The sequence below is a fragment of the Ascaphus truei genome, chromosome 8 (assembly GCF_040206685.1).
Source record: "Ascaphus truei isolate aAscTru1 chromosome 8, aAscTru1.hap1, whole genome shotgun sequence".
Taxonomy (NCBI): domain Eukaryota; kingdom Metazoa; phylum Chordata; class Amphibia; order Anura; family Ascaphidae; genus Ascaphus; species Ascaphus truei.
This window is the reverse complement of record NC_134490.1, coordinates 66,006,608-66,031,917: the sequence shown is the minus strand read 5'-3', so window position 1 is coordinate 66,031,917 and position 25,310 is coordinate 66,006,608. Positions and strand designations below refer to the sequence as shown.

Below are 25,310 nucleotides of genomic sequence, written 5' to 3'. Positions count from 1 at the left end.
GAGGGAGGAGGGGGGAGAACTGGATTGATGTGAATGGGGGACAAACAGAGAGAGGGGGAAGGGGAGAGGAGAGAGAGAGGAGCGGGAACATTACATCCCGGGCAACGCCGGGTCTCTCAGCTAGTGACCACTAAACACTTATCAGACATACACACATACAATAGAGGAGACAAGATGAAAGACCAGTAACCCCAGACCCTTTGTCTTCTCTATAGCCCTCCTGTCAATAATTCTTTCACAGTGTACATATTCATGTTATAATATTTCAAAGCGGTTTTATAAATGGTACAGCCTGCAGTTAAAATATAAGGTACACAAACACACCTGGTACTACTTTTCTGTAAAGCACTGAGCATATGGCAGTATATAAATAAACAGAATCAGGAATAGAAGAAACCCAACTTTATTTTTCCCTACCTGATGTTGACTAATGCATGGGTCACCTTGCTTGCAGGCTCCTTCCACTGACCTGCATTGGTAGAAAGTCTAAGCACTAAAACAGAACGAGAAAAGCTATGTATATATTAATAATGTCAAGAAAGGTGTCAATAGTACATACATTGCCACGGAGGTATTAAGATTTTTCAGATTTGACCAATAACAGGTACCACCATTCCAAAGCATATTGGAACGGTTGTGTGTAAAAAATAAAATAAAAAAATATATATACTCTGTGTGTGTGTGTGTGTGTGTGTGTGTGTGTGTGTGTGTGTGTATATATATATATATATATCAATATATCAACAACAAAAATATATATAGATACACACATACACACATATATATACACACTAAATATTTATCGTCTTAATAAAGGTCTAAGTTTAGGGCCAAAACATCGATCTTTTTTGAATAAAAGTCTTTTCCTCATTTTTTTTCTTGTATTCAACTGGATTACCGGCATCAGAGCACACAGGATAGCGCGGGCGCACACAAGCACACGTCTCATAGATTCAAGGAGAAAGATTCTCTCAGTACACAGAAACGTTATATTTTGTTTAATAAAAATGTTTGGGATTATTTTTTATCAGACCTGCGAGCGCTGGTCTTTTGGTACCTGAGAAGCGGACATGTGTGGTGTGTGGGAAGGGAGGAGAAAAGAAGGAAGGAGTGCAGGCTTTTTCTGGGGAGGAGAGTGTGTGTTGGATGTGTGTGTTGGGTGTGTGCTGGAGGGATGTGTGCGTAGGGAGGCTACGGCTGTTTATTGTGTCGGGGAAGGTGTGTGGTGTAAGAGTGGGTGCTGTAATACAGGGGGTAATAAATGTGGCGTGTGTTTGTTGAGTGAAAGGGTGAGGATGATGTGTATGCGTGCAAGAAGAGGGTGGGTGAGTGTGCTTGTGAAAAGGAGGGTGTGTATGCGTGTAAGCGAGGAGGGGATGAGTGAGGTCTGAAGAGCACAGGTGCCCCGAGATTTGAAAAATCCTTCAGTGGTGCCCCTGCTCAAAATAGGTTGAGAACCACTGGCCTAATTATTATGTGCTAAGGCTACATTACCATAGTCCTTATTGTAATAAGGCAAACATTATGTAAATCATTACACTCACAGATTGCAAAAACAAAGCCTCCAACAGCAAACATGATTTACACAGAGTTTTCACTTACCATAGACTGATTGACATTACAAAAATAAAATATGCATCTTGGGATGAAAACCTGCTGATAACACACAAACCCACAATACTATCATCCTGTGTGTTAAAATACTTACCCATAGAGTAAAGGTTGTCAAAAATCTGATGCATACGGATAATTTCATAGTACAGTTCATCATAACTGCTTGGGGTGGGAAGGAAGGTGTCTCCATACGTAATGAACATATTAAACAAATTGACTACCTATGGAGGAAAAAATAAAAAAAAATAAACCCTGTAAGATTCATGAACAAGTATTCCAAAAATCTAGGCCATTGTAAGGCGGTGTTTATATATGGGTCACTTTGCTGTAAGTATAGTGCTACAATCATCCAATTGGGATATTTACAGGATGTGAAACTTCTCCTGGGCTACAATAGGGAAGCGGTTAGAAACACACATGAGAGGTTACTATTTTTCCAGCACCAACAATAGGAACAGATACCTACTGTGGGATCTCCATTGCTTCAAAGTTTCTGCACTTTTGCAGTTCATAGGATAAAGCGCAAGACAAAAATATCTAATATTCCAGTCCAATATTTTTAAAAAATTGTGTGCGCTGAGCACTCGCATTGTAAGTGAAACTTCTTTGTGTTTTGTGTCAGAAATTGTTTTTGTGTTTTTTATTCAATTAAAGATTTGAGTATAATTTATTTTATTTGTGTTGAAATTTCCATACTATCACTATGAATACAAGATATAATTGACTTATGATAACTAAAGCAAGATACATATATTTTAGATTGTAAAGTATGTAAATGCTGTTACTCTCAAAAGCATTTAATTCAATGTAAATCAAGAAAATCAAAACACAATTTCAGTGACAAAAAGCAAAGACGTTTGAGTTAGAAGGTGCGTGCTCGGCACACACCCACGCTTTTTTTTTTTACAATCATTACAGTTACTGTATTATATAAATGTATATACATCTCATGTTTTATATGTTTACACACTTTGCATGTTTTGCACTTCTGTTTTATTATAAATGGTACATATTTACATTTTTTGCTATTTGCACTGCTATATTTGTGCTAACTTGTAATTCCTCTTGTAACAGTGGTGTGTGCGTGTGTCCTCTCCAGTGTGTGTGTACTCTTCAGTTTGCATGGGTGTGTGTGTCCCCTCTTCAGGGTGTGTGTCCTCTTTAGTGTGCGTGTGTATGTGTTCCCATCTGTCCGTGGCCTCTTCAATGTATGTGCAGCGTAGAATGGCATCTTTGGCGCATGTGTGGCATGGCATGTTCGGCGCATGCGCAGAGGACGTCGGTCTTTCCGGGCATGCACAGAAGATGGCGGTATGTGCAGGGGATGACGGCTGTTCGGAACATGCGCAGAGAACGGCGGCTGTTCGGCGCATGCGCAGAAGATGGCAGCTGTTCGGTGCATGCACAGGTGAAGGGCAGTATTGCGCATGCGTAGTGCGGCCTGCAACCTCCTCTTCTGCGCATGCACTGCCTACAACCTCCGTGCGGCCTGGAACTTGGAGTTATGTCCATGCGTGGGCCCATCTGTAGTGTGATGTCACTTCCGTCATGCTGTTGCATTACAACACAAGTGATATTTCCTATCAAAACTCTGTATTTTCTAGATAATTTTGTCCTGCGTTCAAATGTGATAAAAGTAAAGCTTATAAAAAGAACCCAGAGCCTTCCTTGTATATTAAATATTTGGACCAAGTAATATAATCGACACAGCAATATAGATTACAGAATCCATAAAAATGAAGCACTGAACAAGGACTTGCAGTATAATACATGTCAAGGGACACGCATGCGTCACAAAAATGTCACTGCACTATGCTACCAGACTTAATTATCAAACCCTTATGTGCACAAGTGCTCATGCATAATTGCCATCCCTGGAAATGATGAGGCCACTAGTATATCTTCAGTTCTCTTTTTATTATAATATGCAGGGCACACAAATGTACTCGTCCTGGACAACTGTAACATTAGAGGGGAGAGAGTGGCAATTTTGGTAACAATTGTGCAGGGGACAGATGCAAGGGATTGTGGGGCGCAACTCAGAAAGGCACTGCGGTGATTGACTCGTATACCAGCCATGCGGTCTATACACTAGGGCCCAGATCTCCAGGTCTGTTATTGACATAACCAGGCGTTGACCTAAGTTAATGCCTCCTTAAGTGCCAATATGTATTTTCAAAGATAAAGCAGTGCTACGTGCTGTTTACGGACAGAAAGGGTATTGCGTTAACTAGAATGGACATTAATTCTAATGGTATGCAAAAGAGGTGTTCAACAACAACAAACATCTCTCCGTTATAGTGAACGCAGAGATTTAACGAGACGCTAGTTAGGTTATAACTAAAAGGTGACGTTACTCCTCCCCTCAAGACCCTGAAATATGGGTTTTTATAGGAAGAGAGAGAAAGACAGGGGAAGAGAGCCTTTTCTTTACTAAAGTTAAGCTAATTATATGCCAAATATGTTAATTTGTATATGCAAAGTATTTTCAAATGATTTAAATTACCATATAACCCAGGTATCTCAGGTGCGCTCCTTTTTGTGGACAAGTGTCTCTCCACGTGCTGTATAAAGGTGTAATTGGGGATATATATATAGCACTTGGGACTCTCCCCCCCTCCTAATGAGATATACAACGGCCGTTGTTTTTGCATATGGTTATTACCACCGATCCACTGACCTTTGTCTATGTAGGACTTGGTGCACATTGGTGCCTTTTCACACATGCAGTCGTCCCCCGGCCCAGGAACAAAATCATGCACCTGGGACTTGCAAAATTTTATTTAAAAATCATATGTAGGAGTATTGTGGGTGGGGGGGTTACATGATTAATGGGGGGAGGGGAAGGCGGGTAAACCTATATTCTGCTTTATGTAATTTTGTGGGGGACTGGTGAATGTCAGTGCGATCTTTCGAGCCCACATAATATTTGGCGATATGATTACTATACTTACCATAAGAGCCAAAGTAAATATGTTGTATTTTTCTAGAAGCACAGTTTCATTGGACATGAGAAACTTCAATAAATTTATCAGTGCTAAAATGGAAAAGACAAAAAATGTAAAATGCAACAGTGTACAAACGTTAAGCTGCGTTTATAGTTAGGGCTACGGCGACTGCGACGTTGCTCAATGCCGTAGCAAGGGCATGCAGTCCATCGCGGGTGCGACCGCTGACGGCACACGCAACACGCCCCCCCCCCCCCGGTCACCCTCTCTCGTCTCCTACACTATAAGGAATCGCTATTACAACGGCGACGACTGACATCACACTGTTGCGCTGCCGTCACCGAACACCTAACTATAAGAGCAGCCGTAGAAATGACAGCAACAACATTGTATACATTGCAACTATGTTCCTTCTACCGTGCTCAGGTCAAAATAATAGAAGTTATCGGTGTTGAAGTTACCACTTAATTCTTATTTTAGTTTTCATTCAACTAACCCCGGCATCCATTTTAGATTGAAATGTTCTCTATTGAAACCTGGAACTCAGAAAGGAAATGGAAGACGAGCAGAAACACCGGGACGGAATCTCAGGTAACCTTTACTGAACCATGTGCCCAGACTCATACTTTCAATGAAACCAAAAGATAAGTAACACAACAGCAACACGCATTTGGTTATTTACTGAGCACACAATAGTACCAAAACAATGGAATTAATATGTAAATATATATTTAAATTCTTCAAACTAACACAAAATGTAAATCTGGACTAATAATTTTTTTTTTTAATAACCCCATAACATCTCAGAAAATAGCTGACAGCAAAGTATCCAGAAGGAACTCAAAATACGAATACGAACTGTAAAATGATGCTACTGGAGACACCTTTGCAATCGACAGAAAATCACATTTTGTCTGCGTCTTCACATTTGAACAGATTGTTTTAACAATGTGTGACTTTCTCTATTGCACATTTTTACTGTAATGCAGAATATTGTTCCAGTTTAACATATTCAACAAGATACATAAACCTGAACAGGCAAATGGTTCAGTATGTATATTTAGTTAAAAAAAAAAAAAAAAAAACTATTCAAATCAAGGCTCCTCTGTGGTAGACGGGACGTCACAGTAAATACCATCATACAATAATGGCTTCTCCAAGCTGCAGCCTCAGCAGTAAAAAGCACAGCAATTAAAGGACATGAAACCCAAAGGAATATGATTTATGACAACACGTTTTCAGCGGGACGATGTTGTTCCCAAGGACCCAGCACTCATTATAGGAAAGCAGTGTGTCAAGTGGCACAGGGTGATCACACAGAGGGATGCTGATGAAACTGGGAAAAACATTGTTGTCTAGACTAAATTATGTTAGCATAAATCCAAATCCATCACTGTTTTGCAATAAATATAGCTTGATAGATTCCGTCAAAAACAATAATAACTGGGATAAACAATGGAATTGGAAAACAATAAATGTGCTTTGCCTGCCATACTCAGCTAACCTTATCCATGCTGTTGGTTTTGTCAACCTGCCATCCCTACAGAAGGAATTTGAAAGATGTTGGCATTATTGGTGTTCAAAGTCAGCAGACCCGGTCTATTCTAATGTTACCCATGGTGCCAACCTTTTGTTCAGAACATCTACACTTCGTTTTTATCATCAGCTACTATGTAGAAAGGAAAATACTTCCCCGATTGCCTAACCCCGTGGGTGCAAGAGGTGCATGCATGGCATTGCAAGTGTTAAAGCGGCAGACCAAGCAATATCCTACATGTGTGGGTTTAAAAAAAAAAAAAAAAAAATCAGTTCTGTACTATGAGAAAATACTTGTAGCATTTTTTTTAAACAACTCTGAATGACATTTTTAATGTATTATAACATAACAAGCATTTTTGTTTCTATAGCAACCATTTACAAAGTCACATCCCCTTCCTCTTCTGAAACAAGCTCTGGCACACCCCTTTTTAAGCCCTGCCCACTTTTTAGCAGAGCACCAATTATATCTAGTGCCTGCCTGGTCACATGATCTTCCCCAAAGAACTTTGCATCTTTGGTCCTCTTCTGCTACACCGACAGCCATTTAGTGAACCCCTGAGCCGAATCTTCGCCAATCGATCACAGGAGAACGAATCGATCGGCAACTTAGCTAATTACTTCTCATCATGTGGATTGTATTGTTGCACATATTAAAGGGGAAAAATTGAATTAAAATTAAAAAAAACGGCAGCGTGAACTGCAGCTTTAATACAGAAAATGTGCACATTTTCTAAATATATACAAAACTGAAGAATATAAGGACTACAGTGCATAACGTCACTACATTTTAGTCTCGGTGGAAATAATTTCTATAATAAAAATCCAGAAAACCACCAAGTAGTGCGTATACATTCTCAATTGCTTTCTTTGATGTCCTAACTGGCCAGGTTGCAAAAGAAAATCGTCAAATTGCTGTGAGTCACATGCCAAGTTTGCACTGTAGTTTTTAGTATGCAAATAGCAGGGTAAATTAAAAAGTGTGTGTAAATTAATATATACCATATCTATTTCTAATAACAAGGATAGATGTTAACTAATTTGGTGAAAAGCAGAGGAGAGAAGAAAACGTTTGATCACAAAGCTCACAGCCCCACCGCTGGTGTCTTTTATTAAAAATGGTAATTTTTTACAGGACATACTTGAAAACGAGAGGTAACTCTCAATGTATTACTTCCTGGTAAAATATTTTATAAATAATGTGAAATGCTTCTACAGCTATCCAGAATTATTCTGAGTGCTGATTAGGAGAATACCATTGTTTAGAAGGAAAATATTCATCACACCCTGGCTGGCGTGCATCCTTAGAGTATTGTACAATTACACAATATGACCGAGCCCTTAAGCAATAGAAAGAGGAACTCTTCAAAAAATGCAAACAACAAGCAGTTGAATGCCTAGATGAAAAAATATATTAAAAATACAATAAAAACTATTGTTAAAGAAAAATGTATGTAATAAACATGATCGAAAATTCACAGACTCTTCCAGCCAAATACAACCTTATAAACAGGTCTGCTGTAGGAATTGAGCACATGTCCTATCTATATGATTGCAATGCTAACAATGCTCGTGCCATAAATGATGTAATTCGGAGACTCCAGTATCTGTTTCCACATGTCCTAAACTATCCATTCTTTGATTTACTACTATATTACTGATGCATGTCAGACTAGAAACAGAAAGTGTAATCCCAGTTCCTTGTGTATGAACACTGGGGATACAATTAGTAATGGTACATGTGTTGTAATATGATAGAATTGCGTGGCGATAACCATCGATTCATTATTTGCGATTCTGTAACTACGACTACCATTCTCTTTGTGTGTTTTGTTTTTCCATTTTACTTTACATCTATTTTCCCTTCATTCTCCAAATTGTTTTTCATGCAGTGTTAATGGAGAGTACTGCCGATTAAATTCTATTCTGGCACCATATAGACATGCTTTATCTCTGTTTATTAAAGGACAGTTTGTTTGGTATTGGTCATTTCTGTTTGAAGGACCGATAAAAGAACTAGGGACACAAATAGCCAGCTCAATAATGCCAATGAATGCTGCCCAGCATTGACTGACAGTATATAAATAGCAATACTGGTCTCCAGGGTAAAGCTTATGGAGCTGTAGAACATCCTAGAAATTGCTGCAAAGGCATAACAAACTGATGTAACCAATGCCCTTCCGGCAAGGCCCAATCATTTGCACCAGACCCAAGAACCAATTGTTTAGGGGACACTGCCAATGACAGGTATCCATCCACCCGATCAATCAACCAAATAAAGAATGAATTGCAAGATGCATTTCTGCCATATGCATTTCCTAGGGGAAATAAAGCTTGCTAAAGCTCGCTTGCACAAATGCATTTCCAATTTTAAATTTTCTAGTTACATGCGCACACCGCTGCTGGGGGAAGTCTATATCATTTGCGTTAATGATGGATCAGCGATAAAAAAATTTTTATTTAGAGCACATGCTCAATATCGAGACGTCTATGCAATATGTGCAGATCTCTCAAGAATAGGCACTCTTAGATTTCGTCACCAAATACTGTAAGTGTCGTCTACCATCAGCTAGGTATTCAAGACCATTTAAGGATCGATTAAGAAGAATGGAATATAAGGACAAAAATAAAAAAGTCAGTGATCCGCTTCAGGCTTTGTAGAGGATGAACCAAAAAATATGCAAAAGAATGCACAAAGTAGCGCACTGCCCAGGGACACAGGTGTATCAAAAATGAAAAAATGAATTTATTGTCAATCAGACATAACAAACAAGGAGGTAAATACCCTCCTATGCGTTTCACACAAAAAGGTGCTTTATCAAGGAGTTGACCGATCCTTGTTTGTATGTTATGTCTGAATAAATTCATTTTCTCCTTTTTGATACACCTGTGTCCCTGCTTTGTGCATTCTTTTGCATATTTCTTGAATCGTTTGGAACTTAGTCAGCGGCTGGACACGCCCCCAGGAATCCAGTGGGCTCTAGGAGTGGGTAAGATCTTCAAAGATGTATTCTACTATAATGGATCATCGTCACTACTACAACCTGCGGTGAGTTCTGGACTTTATTATACACTTATTTCCAATGAGGAACAGCAAAGTGTGTTCTACGTCATTTGTTCTGTGGCCTTCAGGAGATTTATGCTTTCAGTGGTTCAGTTCACTCACCCAGCAGTTTTACCCACTCCACAATTGAGTCTTTACTGTTTTCACATTATTGATGAACATATACAATATTCCAGGGCTGTTGGAGCACCCATCACCTTCCTATACTGATTTGTAGAGGATGAAGACTTCTGTTGCGTGGTACCAATCGGGTTTACACGGTGCAGTTGCATTTCAAGCAGCATTTTAGTCGCCTTAAACAAAATCCTAAATGTTATACCTATAATTTCTCTGTAAAGACTGCAATACCTTACTATGAATTACTAAACACAATTGCCATTTATAGAAACAATGCCCAAATAGAGCTCAGCAGGTACATAGGCAAACCATCAAGAAACAGACACAAAATACCCCCCATTTAGACTGCATGGTATATCAAATTAACAAACCCACATATATCTGATGATTCTGGTTGCTATTTAAAATGGAAAAAGGGTAAATTAGGCTCCCACAGAGGAAGCCTGACCTTGTGGCACATTTAAGCATCATTACAGCCACTTTCGCATCTTCTGTTTCACAGCCAAACGATCTTAGCAGAAAGCAAAAAAAGTTTATACAGTATGCACAACCTGCATAAGGCTTTGGTCCCGCTGCGTCCGACGGTGCGCGCGCGCCACCAGCCCCCTAACTGCAATCTGTTTGTCCCCGCTGCCTCCTCCCTCCGTGGTTCACTACGCGCTGTGACGCGCCAGCCGGCTAGTGCTACCAGAAGATGGTGTTCTGAAGCTTTGACACGTCACGTGGTGCGCGTGTGAGCCAATGAGGAAGTGAAAAGGTGAGTGGGGGGGGGGGGCCTTCGGGAGTGAGAGAGTGCGAGAGTATCGCCATTGATTGTTAACCTCTGCCACATATACCGGGACATGGTGTGTTTGTCCTTCACTGTGTGATCAGCCTCCCAAAAGTGTTATTACTGAGCAAGATGGCGGCTCTGCGGCTGGTGCTATCCGTGTCGGGGCGGAGAGCTCCGCTCCTGTTCCACTCGCTGCTCCCCCCGAGGTTACGCTCTCCCAGCTACGGGAGTGGGAGCGTATGTCATGTCTGTGACAGACGGACACACACATGGGCAGATCCACCTGAGTGACAGGTGCGTGAAGCGGCTCCAGGAGGTCACAGACAGCTCTGAGTTTCTGCGGCTCCAGGTGGAGAGCGGCGGCTGTTCTGGGGTCCAGTACAAATTCTCCCTAGATCATGAGATCAGCGAGGACGACAGGATATTTGGGGCGAGCGGTGCCCGGGTGGTGGTGGATGAGCAGAGCCTGCAGCTGGTGAGCGGCAGCACTGTAGATTATTGCACAGAGTTAATCCGGAGCTGCTTCCTACTGGTTAATAACCCGCAGGCCGCACACGGCTGCTCCTGCGGCTCTTCGTTCTCCACCAAACTCTGAGCAGCAGGGCGCATCTCCGCCTCCTAAAGGAACGCTCCCGTGTCCCGCGCCTCTACAGTCGCATGATAATATTCAAATAAATATGTATCGGACGTCTATTCCCATCTGTGACACGCTCTGAGCAGCGAGGCTGAGCCTCTGCGCCATATTTACTGACCCGCGCTAATTGGCCGTTTAAAAGGGAATAAATTGTGTGCGCTTCGAGTAGGGTGCTATAGTTTTATACAGTTGGCATTTTAAAAGGTATATTTATATAAGTGAGGTTGTGTATTATAAAAAGGAAAAGTGTAAATTAAAAAAAAAAAAGTGTTATGACTGTGTGTGTCCTTCCCTCTGTGCTGAGAGAGGGACCGGGGGGAGGAAGGGGGGGGGGCGGGTAAGACAGCACGAGAGCCCTCTGTTCAAACCACGCCCCCTCCTGCTCAAACCACGCCCCTCCCCCCCCCCCCACTCCAGCTCCCGCTCCCTACAGACTGCAGGTAGCGGTCAATTGCCTCTCAGCGTGCTGCCTGCATGCAGTGCGGGCGCGCTGACTAAGGGAGCGGGGCCTTAGCCTAACAGAAAAGGGGCGAATGATCTGCAGACATCGTATACTTATATGTATTAAATGGGACTGCAGGGACCCCCCGCTGTGTTAATCCGATGGCCATTAAGAATCCCACAGAAATGTTGAGGCATTTACTGTGAGACTGCCCCAGAATCTCCCAGAATTTCCTAGGTAAGTGTTCCAATACTGGTGGCTGCATCTGTACCTTACCATCACTTCTGAACCTCTACAAAACACATCCGTGTTCAATAACTTTGCAAGTCAGATTCACAGCCGTTATAAAAGTAAAACAGCTATGAACGTGCAACATTATAGCAGAAGTAGTATATGCTTCTTGAAGGATATTTATCCCCATCCTCCTCAAAAACAAACAAGATAACATATAGTGATACGGATCGGTTCTAAACAAGTACAGTGTCAACATTGGCTACAACGGCAACTACAATTCTTGGGCATTGCCTTAATTAATTGTGAAATGTAAGGGGGGGAAATTAAATATTTGGAGAGTAAATGTAAAGACACCTGCACGGTCATTCTCATTCTTAATAAATAAGGGGAAGTCCACACCACTGTTACCTAATTAATGCACAATCCAGAAAGAACGTTACAGGTTCAGTGCTTTAAAAACCACCTGGCCACACAGTCCAGATTAATGACTAAATGAATAATGGGATCAGAAAAAGGTCATTTCTTTTCAAGCAATACCATACAGAGAGAACATCTATCCAAAGGTGACCGCAAGAAGTTACTTCAGCTAGCAAGATCCGCTTGCATTTTGTCAAGGAACCTCCACTGTAATATCATTTAAGACTGCATTTAAAAATAGTTTGAGATTTACATTTATACCTTTGCACAACCTTTTTATAAAAAATCCCCAAGGGCAATGTTAGTGATACGATTAGGATATATCACATTGACACGTTGTATTCTGGTTACACATGCTTGATTTACCATTGTAGAGACCTTGCCAAGATGAAGTGATGAGTACACACAAAGTTAAAAGGATACAAAGGGTGTCTTCTGCATTCAATGATAATGATTAAGTTAACTAACTTTACTTGAGTGAAAGGAATAATACTTTTTGGCTGCACGCGTTACTGGAAACTGAATCCAAATAATTCTACTGAATTGACACTTTTAAAGCAAATCAGTTTCTAGGTCAAATAACACTTTTTTCCATTAAGGCAAATTATCAGTTTTTAGCTCAGGCTGACAAGTCACCAACCTTTGCAGGAGCTACTGTTTAGGAAGAGAACATGATACTCACTTGAAAGAACATTTTTAGTGTAGGGAAATACTAATTATCAATATATAATTGCACCCTAAGCCCCAATGCTTCAGTATTTAATTGCAGAGCACACATTCTGTCTTGTAATACACTATGTCCTCTTAGATTTTGCAAAGGCTTTTGATATTGTTGATCTCGTAATCTTGTTCAACAGGCTCCAATGCTCTGGAATAGGGGAACACGCTTTAAACTGGTTTCACTCCTCCCTATCAGGTAGGTATCCACAGGTTTGTTTTCTCAGGCTCTAACTCCAAACCTTTGGATATCACCCGCGGTGTCCCGCAAGGCTCTGTTCTGGTGCCCCTATTCTTTTCAGTCCATCAATGATTTACCTACCGCTTGTAAGGGTGGTTCAATGCACATGTATGCAGATAACACAATCTTATATACACACAGCCCTAGCCTCTCTGACCTTGGACACATACTTCAATCTGATTTCTCGAGACTTGAAAACTAGATTTCCAAAAACAAACTGATTGTAAACACTGACATGACTGTAACAATGGTATTTGGAACCGAGGCTACATTTCTAAACATTCCAATGACGGAGCTACAGATCAGAATACCCTTTACAACTCAATATGCTGCTTTGCCCTATAATACTGTATAACTACTGTACAACACACATCACTGTGAAATGTCCAAAGAACTAGATTGTTTATCATGAGTCTAGGCGAAAAGTTTATCTTTCCTGTCTTGCCTTCAAATACTTTCTGAGCCAGCTACCCGTCTATCTGAACAAGCTCCTCACCCCTACCACATGCAGCACTTATCATCTGAGATCCGACTCCTAAAGACTGTTCACTGTCCCAAAATTCAACAAAGAATCCGTCCGCCCCTCTTTCGCTCACCAGCTTTCTACCTGAGACTCTCAAAACCACCACCAGTCTAAATGATTTAAAAACTAAAGCGGTTTCATATTTTAATCTGGTCTGTAACGGTTACATATGCCTATAACTTATTTGATCTGTAACTGTTAATGCAATGTCTTTAAATATAATGCATGACTCTGTTCATTTAATGCAACCATGTATTGTCATCATATCTATGTGCCCAGGACATACTTGAAAACAAAAGGTAACTGTCAATGAATTACTTCCTGGTAAAAACATTTGATAAATAAATAAGTAGGAATGGTTGAGTGCAAAGTATCGGGAAACAGACAATAGCTGAGCCAATGCGCATCCACTTCTCTAATTGCTGGTTTGCAGGTTACACATCCCAGTCTCTCCTCCCAAACAACTCGCAGATAAAACGGCAGAAACTATTTTTGACGCGGCCATGGGAAGGTTACAATTCATATAAAACTAAATACATTAAAAAAATCAACATAAACATACTGTGTACTGCACAGCCCAACATGCATGTTACCTTGCTCTTCAGAGGGAATTTATGGGTTAACAAGATGTCAGAACACAGCACAAAAGACATATACAATATACACAGCCCTCATGAAAGATATGTGACAAGCAAACGTCCTGTTTAATTGTACATTCTCTCCCTCAAAAATATGCTAAGCACACTTAGGGCCATGTTTATTCAGCGGTGCAGTCATAAGACACTTTCCAGGGCTGAAAGACACCTTATGCACCACTTGAATGGGCTGTAGGGTGTCTTCTAGCAACACAAGATGTCTAAAGGCGTTTAGTAAATATGGACCTTAATATTTTTCAAACATAAATGTGTTTTATACGATTTACATTATAGGCACTAACCTTAATGTCAACATATATTCTGCTGTTACACTCATTCATCATCATAACCTAAAGACACCGATTGCAAGAGAAGCAATCATCTAAGGCCCAGGACATAGTGCACTCAGAGTCGCTGAGCCGGGCTGAGCCGGGCTGAACAGATGCACAAAGCCCCTGCATCTGTTATCAGCGCGGCTATAGTTTCTCCCTCCGCATGCTTGCTGATGTGTGCGGAGGCTGAGAAACTTCCCCGAGACAGGCAGGTTTGAAATTTGCCGCTCGGGGAAGCGGAGGAGCGGTCACGTGACCGCTCCCATCCAATGGGGCTGCAGCCAGTCCTCCAGAGCCACCAGACCAGACAGAGGCAGCACAGAGGTGTGTGTGTGTGTGTGTGTGTGTGTAGGAGGGGGGGGGAGCGGGTGATGTGTCCCCCTTCTGCCCCGATCCTTGTGCCTGTCTCCCTGCCAGCGCGGGAGATGCAGGGGTGTTGCACTGCCCCCGTGGGGGGGGGGGGAACAGGGGAGCGGGTGATGTGTCCCCCTTCTGCCCCGATCACCGTAGCTGCCTCCCTGCCCGCGCGGGTGATGGAGGGGGGTTGCGCTGCCCCCGTGGGGGGGGGGGGGGGTGGGGGAGGGGAGGAAGGGGTTCTGTCCCGGAGCAGTGGTGGCAGCAAGGTGGTGTGTGTGTGTGTGATTATATATATATGTATGTGTGTGTGTGTGTATCTGTGTATTTGTGTGTGTATATGTGTGTGTCTGTGTATTTGTGTGTGTATATGTGTATGTGTGTGTGTATGTGTCTGTGTGTGTGTGTCTGTGTGTGTGTGTGTGTCTGTGTCTGTGTGTCTGTGTGTGTGTGTATCTGTGTGTGTGTATTTGTGTGTGTGTGTGTATGTGTATGTGTGTGTGTGTGTATGTATGCATGTGTGTGTATGCATGTATGTGTGTGTGTGTGTGTGTGTGTGTGTGTGTGTGTGTGCGAATATATTTATCAAAGTTGCACAATGTTAATAAATAATTTATTCTCACGTCTTTTTTTTTTTAATTTTTAAAATATTATATAATATACACACACACATATATACACACACACACACAGGTTCCCCAGTGACACACAAACCACTTCAAAGTGACACACACACACACTGACAGCTACCAAGTGACACACACACAGTGATACCCGCCTCCCAAGCGCGCTTGCTGTCTCCTCTGCCAGGACAGCAAAAAGCTCCTGGTAGAGCGAGCGGCAGCAAGCAAGAGCGACCAGCAGCACCTAAGGCTAAGGCCCCGCTCCCAGAGTCAGCGCACCCGCACTGCAGACAGGCGGTGCGCTGAGATACACAGACCGCGATATGCGGTCTGTAGGGAGCGGGAGCTGGAGCGGGAGGTGGGCGGGAGTGGGAGGCTTGACAGGGAGGGGGGCGTGGCTTGAGCGGAGGGACCCGCTACTCTCTCCCCCCCCCTCCCTCCACGGACTCGGGCTGGAGCTGGAGCTGCTGAAGGTAAGTTTAAACACACACACGCAGGCACTCATACATACACACATACACACACACACACACACGCAGGCACTCACGCACTCATACACACACACACAGACAGAGGCAGGCACTCACGCACTCAGGCACACACATACACACACAGACAGGCACGCACCTGCTTTCACTCCACACTCCTCCCCGCTCACCGAAGCCTCTCCTCCTCCCGCAGCCTCCCCTCCCCATTGGCTCACAGCCACACCACGTGACGCGTCAACGCTAGGAAACACCATTCTCTTGTGTCTCCTAGCGGCTGACGCGCCACAGCGTGTAGTAAGCTGTGCCGCCAGGGGGGACCGGCTCGCGAGGATTCCCCTGCTGGTGGGGAACTCGCGACATAGCCGCCCGCGCCAACGAGCGCAGCGGGACCGAGGCCTAAGTGCTTACTATGTCCCAGGCCTTATATAACATGCAAATATTGAATGTATGCATGCAATTCCCTTGGTGTGGATCCAGAGAGTAATACAAAATGTTTGGGATACCCACGGCACACAAAAGTGGAGATGTTTTAAAGTGTTGGCTTAACCCCATGGTTCAGAATGCAGAGCCATTATAATAAAGGACAATAAGAGGATGGTATCTTCTTACCTGACCAGAGCTCTCTCCATGTGTAATGGAGCCGCACCCGGCACTTCTTTTGGTAGCACAAAAGCTTGTGCACAATTTGAATACAACGTCTACCGGGAGAAAAGAAAAAACACGAGAAGGAAAACAAAATTGGTTATTTTTATATTACGATAATGAAAACCAGGACAACAAACCGTAGTAGTGGATATCACTTACTGGTCCCACCATTTTGCATGTCTTGGTATAATTGAAACATAAAATTTTGTCCCAGCTGGGCAATTACATCTCTAACACCAAATGCTTTCAAGTTACCTTCCACATTTGTTTCATTAATTCAATATCAAGTTCTTTGCACAAAATACCAAATTGTAATGAAAGTAATTTGATTTTCTACCACATCGGATGCAATCAAATATTACATTTATATAACAATCAATTGGTTCCTTAGAATTGAATTGTGTACCGTTTCAGCATATACACACATATGAATACATATACATAATAATATGGCACAGAGTACTCTGTTGTATTGCCTGACGATACAGCATCATTTTTATATACTGAAGAATTGGGCTACTGTACCAATACCATCTGTTTAAACGGTGAATCCTGTGGGCTTATGTCGGACTGCATCATTTATTAGAGCAAACACACTTTGCTATAGTTGACACTTGTGCCGATCTTGTTTGTCTCGTGCAAAGCAGGGTGGAAGACACTTGGAAAATGAAGCCCCAGTCTTTAGAATGATGTCTGCTCAAAGTACAGTAGATTGAAAGGTCTACTCAAAGGTTACCGTCATTAACGTTAATAACTTCACAGGGCACAATGTGTTAAAGGAAGAAGCCCCAATGTACGTCCCATATGACAAATTATTTGATTCATGTCTTTATGGGTTTATGTTCTCATAAGTATGGGTTATTTGCTTCAATCGTTTGGAAAAAACGTGTTAAGCTGCCACCATGTGAAGGTTAGACCCTTTCAGCAGGTCCTACGCTAACCCTTGTATACAGTGTCCTTTGTATTTCCCCCCCCCCCCATGGAGAAAAGAGGAAACAAAGAAATTATATAGTCAGTAGCATGGGATGCGTGACACGGATGTGGTGCCTAAGGCTGCGCTTATAGTGCCCGGCGACGGCGCGCCAAAACAAATACATTGGATCCGTCGCATGCGCTCATAGTAAATGTGACGAGAGCGCAAATTTTTTCACACCAATCATAGAGCGCCTACTGCACTCTGCCCGCCTCCTTCGTGACGTCACTGGCCTTGTCACCAGCGACGTCGCTCCAAACCTAAGTGCAACTTTCGCCAGTGGCGACGGTATCGGTCGCGTCGCCGGCACTATAAACACGGCCTAAGGGGTTAACATTTTTAATTTAGAAGCATTATATGTGCTATCAGTGAGCTACTTTATCCTATATCTATACTTACTGATTGATCCAGGCAAAGAAAAACAGAAATTACAAAAGTTGGTAAAAAACAAACAAACAGAAGTGGGCAGGCAAAACACGTTTTGGCCAAAAGATTTAACTAAATAACCCTTACTTAAAAGGAAAAAACAAAGAAATTAACTGAATCTCTGTTTATTTATGTATATTTAAGGGTCACTTTCCCAGTGGCGCTCCAGTCTAAATACAGAAATATATCATATTGTGGCTTGCTAAGACAGTGTATATCTAACTGTACAGTACAATGTGTTAAAACCTGTAACTGTCCATAAAGCTCAATAGCTCTTATATGTTTTGATTAAAAAAAATACATAACACCGTTCACAACCCCAGCCACATTTTCATAGTAAATACCCTGAAAAAATATTGTTTGCCAAATGTAAAAACAAAGCTTGCGTGTGTTTATGTGTTACAAGAAAGTTTAACCAGTTCCGTAACTGGCAGGGTCCAAGGTGGCACGCCAGCAGTGGGGCCCTTCCTCCGGCAGCGTAATGACGTCACGGTGTCATTGTCATGGCAACGCACCGCTGCACATAAGGTAAGACCTCCCCCAACTATATACATTCACCCACACACACATTCCTCCCCCACGCTACACACACCTCCCCAAGTTACACGCCTCCCCCAGCTACACACGCCTCCCCCAGCTACACACGCCTCCCCTAGCTACACACGCCTCCCCCAGCTACACACGCCTCCCCTAGCTACACACGCCTCCCCTAGCTACACACGCCTCCCCTAGCTACACACGCCTCCCCCAGCTACACACGCCTCCCCTAGCTACACACACCTCCCCCAGCTACACAAGCCTCCCCCCTCCCCTAGCTACACACGCATCCCCTCCCCCAGCTACACACTCCTCCCCTCTCCCCCAGCTACACACGCCTCCCCTCTCCCCCAGCTACACACGCCTCCCCTCTCCCCCAGCTACACACGCCTCCCCTCTCCCCCAGCTACACACGCCTCCCCACTCCCCGCTACACACGCCTCCCCCAGCTACACACGCCTCCCCTAGCTACACACACCTCCCCTAGCTACACATGCCTCCCCCAGCTACACACGCCTCCCCAAGTTACACGCCTCCCCCAGCTACACAAGCCTCCCCCTCCCCTAGCTACACAAGCATCCCCTCCCCCAGCTACACACGCCTCCCCTCTCCCCCAGCTACACACGCCTCCCCTCTCCCCCAGCTACACACGCCTCCCCACTCCCCCAGCTACACATGCCTCCCCCAGCTACACACGCCTCCCCCAGCTACACACGCCTCCCCTCTCCCCCAGCTACACACGCCTCCCCTCTACACCAGCTACACACGCCTCCCCTCTACACCAGCTACACACGCCTCCCCTCTACACCAGCTACACACGCCTCCCCACTCCCCCAACTACACACGCCTCCCCCAGCTACACACGCCTCCCCCAGCTACACACGCCTCCCCCCTCCCTACCTTGGGCTGAGCAGCAGGGTGGTCCTGCGCCGCTTGTGGACAACCCAGCTCCGTCCTCTAGCTCTCCCCTCTCCTGTGGGTGGTATTTGGATTCCGGCACCAACAGGAGAAGGGAGAGGACGGAGCACGGGGCCTCCCAAATGCGTAGAGCCCAAGGCAACCGCTTTTCCCTAAGGCTGGCCCTAATTATGTCTATAAAGGCATACAGAATATGTACAACACAGCATACACAAGAGCACCAACATGTACAATGAAAGTTCATTATAATCTATATAAAAGAGTTTTTTTGTTTTATAAAAATAAAACACTTCCTGTTGAGAGGGGAAAGGAGTCACCAATCCCATAGGGTACCCTAGTGTTCCTGTATGACATGGGACGCTAGTTGAAAGCTTTGGCAACAGTTCTGGCAGTGACATCATGACCTGTCTCTGCAATATCAACTCTGAAGAAAAAACAAACATTTCATTCAAGGATTCACATGCTACAAAAGGGAGCCTCAATGTTAAAATAAACGTGCTGCATTCAGGTGTGATTATATCTATGGACAAGGAAGTTCATCAACTTTTAACCTACACAAACTGAATGTAAAAGTCTTATTCCAAAAGTACTACAAGGATGCACACACAAAGGAGGGCCTCTTTAATATATACCTTAAAACACTCTGCCGTACCCAATAACATAATAATACAATGTATTATACTGTGTATGTAATACATACACACACGTTTCATACATATATCCACATTCTGTATGTAGAATAAAAAAAATGTGTCCCTAAACAACCATATTGCAACAAGTGTAGCATAGCTCTGCTTCACACACACTGAAGGGTCACTGATATCTGACAGAATACACTACGTTAACAGGAAGTTAGTTAAGTATCTGTATTGATCTGCATTTCCCAATACAAAACTTTCAAAAGATCACTTTCTAGATCTTTCTGTAATTCAGACATCAATAGCACTCATCCCATGTACATAAGCAGTCTAAAATCAGGTAAACAACAACTTCTCAAGCGTGTTCTAGCATACAAATGTAAGCTGCAACATTGTAACAGCTGGTACCCATCCACCAGCTTAACTATTTTTAAATTGACAGTACATTATTTGTAACTGGTTTGGAAGAAAACGCCACCTTCAATGTAACGTCCTGCACACACCGCTTTGCTTTCTGCATCACCACTGCTCCCGTCACGTATTCCACACAAGATTGCCTTCCATCTGTCACAAAATCCACACACTACTCCCTGCTGCAGGCCCAGCATCACATCGCTGCCATCTGTCACTGTTGCACACAGGCACTAGATTTACTGTTGCACAGCTGCTGGATAGACCTTATAGGTGTTACACATAAATGAGTGTTGAAGAAGTTTTTAAAAAAAAAAATCTAAATAAACTTTGCAACATGTATTTATCCTGATTTATTACAACTGCACAACACTGCTACACAATTGCTACAATGACATCTCTTTGATCCAGTTTTCTGTTATTTTCCTTATAGGTTTAAAGCTGCAGATCAAGCAATATTCTACATGTGTTTTTTCTTTAAATAAATTGGTTCTGTACTATGAGTAAATACTTGTAGCATAAAAAAAACAACAACTCTGTTAATGTATTATAATGTAACAAGCATTTTTTTGTTTCTATACCAACCATTTACAAAGTCACATCCCTTTCCTCTTCTGAAACAGGCTCTGGCACTTCCCTTTTTGAGCCCTGTCCTCTCTCTAGCAGTGAACCAATTGTATCTAGTGACTACCTGGTCACATCATCTTCCCCACAGAACTTTGCATGTTTGGTCCTCTTCTGATGCACTCACAGCCATTTAGTGAACCTGCGAGCCGAATCTTCGCCGATCGATCACAGGAGAACGGATTGATCGGCAACTTAGCTAATTACTTATCATTGTGTGGAATGTACTGATGCACATATTAAAGGCAACATACAGCAGCTTGGACTGCTGCTTTAAAACAGCAAAACATGTGAAATCGTATATAGTCTTTTAATAAATCAGTTCTGTAGTATTAGATAATAGTGACTGTTTTTTTAATTTATTCAACTCTTAATGCAATTTTTAATGATGTGTAATATAATGAGCCTCCTTTGTTTTCTATAGCAGGTTTTAGCCCACTTTGGTAGTTTGTGAGCATTTGTTTTCAATATTCCCAGCAGTTTGAGCTATAAACTGCAACAATAGTCAGTTACCTTAGTAGTACAGTATTCAGATACATAGTAAGGATTCATGGCCGCCTTTCAGTCCCAATCAGGATTTTTTACAGATTTAGAACAGAATTACCAAATGATTGCCAATTTAGGTAACCATGTACAATTAATTATACATTGTCACATGCTTTACTGTACATGTTATAATAAGGGGGAAAGGGGGGGGGGTAGTATTGCTGCTTTAAAAGGAGCAGTTCTTCCTTTTATTTAGCCCACATTTTTATTTTATTTTTTTTAAGGTGGGAACCAGGGGTCACCATGAGCGAGACACCGCTTTTTCCAGCTTCGGAGACTCCCCAGTGCCCAAGATACTTCCAGTTGAAGAAACCAGGTTTAAATCTCACTCAGGGGGGAAAAAATGACCCCTAAATCATGGACCAATAAGAAGCTGTAACCTCAATGGTTGTAGCTTCCTATTGGATAGCCATTTAAATCCCCTTTAAGAACCAGGAAGTAATACCGGTAACTTCACTGGTACGTATCTCAGGAAACAGGGCGTCCCCGGATCTGAAAGTAGTGCGGTCCAGCTCTGGCTGACCCCTGCTCCCAATCCTGTACAAAAATGGAGGTTAGTTTGTGTGGATTTCTACTTTGAGTTTATTTATTATGACAAATGCTTATCCATGAATAACAGAAATCTCCATCTACATCTGGTATGCAGCTGGAGACAGGGTGCCTGTCACCAGCTGCATACCAGTTACCACGGTCTGACTGCCAGGGGTACTGCGATCGCGCCAGAGGCCTTCACTTAAAACGTAACATTACTTCTATTTGGCCTTCTTTTGGACTGGCTCAGACTGTTGTGCATTTTAGCATCTAACAATTAATAGAAGGAAGTATGATCTTCTATGGTTCATTGTGGTATTGTATTGTATTGTATGTCTTTATTTATATAGCGCCATAAATGTACATAGCGCTTCACAGTAGTAATACATATCATATAAATAACAAATAATATAAATAACAGATCATGGGAATAAGTGCTTCAGACATACTGTAAAGGTAACATTAAGGAAGGAGTCCCTGCTCCGAGGAGCTTACAATCTATTTGGTAGGTAGGGGAACGTATAGAGACAGTAAGAGGGAATTCTAGTTAGTGCGTCTGCAGGGGGCCAAGCTTTATGTATCATGTGTCCATGATTATCCAGTGCTATTCATATGCTTCTTTAAGCAAGTGTGTCTTAAGGTGGGTCTTAAAGGTGGATAGCGAGGGGGCTAGTCGGGAATTGAGGGGAAGGGCATTCCAGAGGTGTGGGGCAGAAAGTGAGAAAGGTTTAAGGCGGGAGAGAGCTTTAGACACAAAGGGTGTATAGAAAGAAGACATCCTTGAGAAGAACGCAAGAGTCGGGATGGTGCATAGCGAGAAATTAGGGCTGAGATGTAAGGAGGGGCAGAAGAATGTAAAGCTTTAAAAGTGAGCAGGAGAATTGAGTGTGAGATACGGGATTTAATCGGAAGCCAGGAGAGGGATTTCAGGAGGGGAGACGGGGAGACAGATTTAGGAAAGAGTAGAGTGATTCTGGCAGCAGCTTTTAGGATAGATTGTAGGGGAGACAGGTGAGAGGCAGGAAGGCCGGACAGCAGGAAGTTGCAGTAATCGAGACGCGAGAGAATGAGGGCCTGAGTCAGAGTTTTAGCAGTTGAGTAACAGAGGAAAGGGCGTATCTTTGTGATATTGCGGAGGAAAAAGCGACAAGTTTTAGAAACGTTTTGAATATGAGAGGAGAATGAGAGAGAGGAATCAAGTGTAACCCCTAGGCAGCGTGCTTGGGCTACTGGGTGAATGATCGTATTTCCAATAGCAATGTGGAAGGAGGTAGTAGGGCCAGGTTTGGGAGGAAGTATAAGGAGCTCTGTTTTTGCCATGTTAAGTTTCAGTCGGCGGATGGCCATCCAGGATGATATTCCAGAGAGGCATTCAGAAACTTTGGTCTGTATAGCAGGTGTAAGGTCAGGGGTTGAAAGGTAAATTTGTGTGTCGTCAGCATAGAGGTGATATTTAAACCCAAAAGATGTGATTAGGTCACCTAGAGAGAGTGTGTAAAGAGAAAAGAGAAGGGGTCCCAGGACAGAGCCCTGGGGTACCCCCACAGAGAGATCAATAGGGGAGGAGGAGGTGTTGGCAAAAGAGACACTGAAAGTACGAGAGGTAAGAGGAGATCTAGGATAAAGCTTTATTCCGAATACCAAGAGTATGGAGAATGTGAAGGAGAAAGGGTGGTGCACGGTGTCGAATGCTGCAGAGAGGTCGAGTAATATGAGCAGAGTGTAATGACCTCTGTCTTTGGCAGCATGGAGGTCGTCAGTTATTTTAGTGAGGGCTGTTTCAGTAGAGTGAGCAGTGCGGAAGCCAGATTGTAGAGGGTCTAGGAGAGAATAGGTGTTGAGAAAGTGTAGCAATCGAGAGAATACAAGACGTTCAAGGAGTTTGGAGGCAAAAGGCAGGAAGGAGACAGGTCGATAGTTAGAAGGACAGGTAGGGTCAAGCTTGCTGTTTTTGAGTAATGATATAAGGGTTGCATGCTTGAAGGAGGATGGAAAGGTACCAGAGTAGAGGGAAGAGTTAAAGTTCTGTGTGAGCATAGGGATTATAGAAGGAGCAAGAGGTTTTAGGAGATGGGAGGGAATGGGATCAAGAGGGCAAGTGGTAGAGGGAGAAGAGGAGATCAGCAGTGACACATCCTCCTCCGAGATAGCGGAAAAAAAGTCAAGAAAGGCAGGAGGAGAGTTGGGAAGCATTGTGGGATGGGAGGAGGCAACAGATGGGATGTTCTGCCGTATGGATTCCACCTTTTCCTTAAAAAAGTCAGCAAAGTCCTGAGGTGAGATGGAGGAAGAAGAGGAGGCAGCTGAGGGTGGTCTGAGTAGAGAGTCAAAGACAGAAAAGAGACGGCGTGGGTTAGACTTGTGTGTGTTGATTAGTGATGAAAAGTAGGTTTGTTTAGCCTGAGAGAGGGCAGAGTTGAAACAGGATAACATACATTTGTAGTGAATGAAGTCTGCGAGCGTATGAGATTTCCTCCAGAGGCGTTCAGAGGAACGAGTGGAGGAATGCAGCATGCGTGTGTGGGAGTTTAGCCATGGTCTGGGGTTAGAAGGGCGAGGACGGCAGAGAGAAAGCGGGGCATGAAGATCAAGAGAGGAAGATAAGGCAGAGTTGTAGTTCCTGACCAGGTTGTCAGGGTCTGAAGCAGAACTGAGAGAGGAGAGGGAGGAGCGTAAAGTGGAATCAAGAGCTGGTAGGTTAATAGAGCGCAGGTTTCTGCAAAAACGAGGGCGAGGTGGAGATGGAGATGGAGAGAAGCGAGAGAGCGAAAATGAGATGAGGTGATGGTCAGAGACAGGAAAAGGGGAAATGGAGAAATCGGAGAGAGAGAAGTTTTTAGTGAAAACCAGGTCTAGGTAGTGTCCATCCTTGTGGGTGCTGGCTTCAGTCCACTGTTGAAGGCCAAAATAAGAGGTTAGAGAAAGAAAGCGGGAAGCCCAGGGAGAGAGGTCTGGTGACACTGTTGCATTGCCCGGTAGCTGCTCTTGTTTTCTCCTATTCTAGAACTGATTGCATACAGTGCTACACTTGGTTGCTGTTTTGCTCTCTCAGGGTGTGCACCCATTAGGGACAACACCGATATCCTGGCCCTTAGGGAGGTTTTTACCACAGGGGGTAAGGGAAGTACCTTTGATCTTACTGATCGTCCCCTTCCCCGTTTTCCTCGTGTTGCATTCCGTATAGTGTTCCACTGTATCATCATTCTGTGAATACATTTCTTTGGGCTGAACACCTAATACACTGTATCTAACGTCACGAGTATTTCACATCAGTGCGCATTGTCTACATAGTTCTCATTTATTACATTCGATTTGGCAGATCCACGATTTTTTCGTTTAATTTCGATTGAGTGCTGGGAAACCCCACTCC

General features: G+C 43.3%; 1 protein-coding gene across 4 annotated transcripts in view; it reads right to left on the bottom strand.

Annotated features, from left to right (window-relative positions):
- Positions 1–390: 390 nt before the first annotated feature.
- The window catches only part of ARMH3 (armadillo like helical domain containing 3), a 60,950-nt gene continuing 36,030 nt past the window's right edge, over positions 391–25,310 (bottom strand). For all 4 annotated transcript variants that reach the window (XM_075612410.1, XM_075612409.1, XM_075612412.1 and 1 more), the window contains exons 21-24: positions 16,301–16,389; positions 4,569–4,651; positions 1,709–1,835; positions 391–493 (exon numbers count right to left, since the gene is read on the bottom strand). In XM_075612410.1, coding sequence (XP_075468525.1) covers positions 414–493; positions 1,709–1,835; positions 4,569–4,651; positions 16,301–16,389 — 379 coding nt within the window. In that variant the 3' untranslated portion in view covers positions 391–413. The remainder of the gene's footprint in view (positions 494–1,708; positions 1,836–4,568; positions 4,652–16,300; positions 16,390–25,310) is intronic.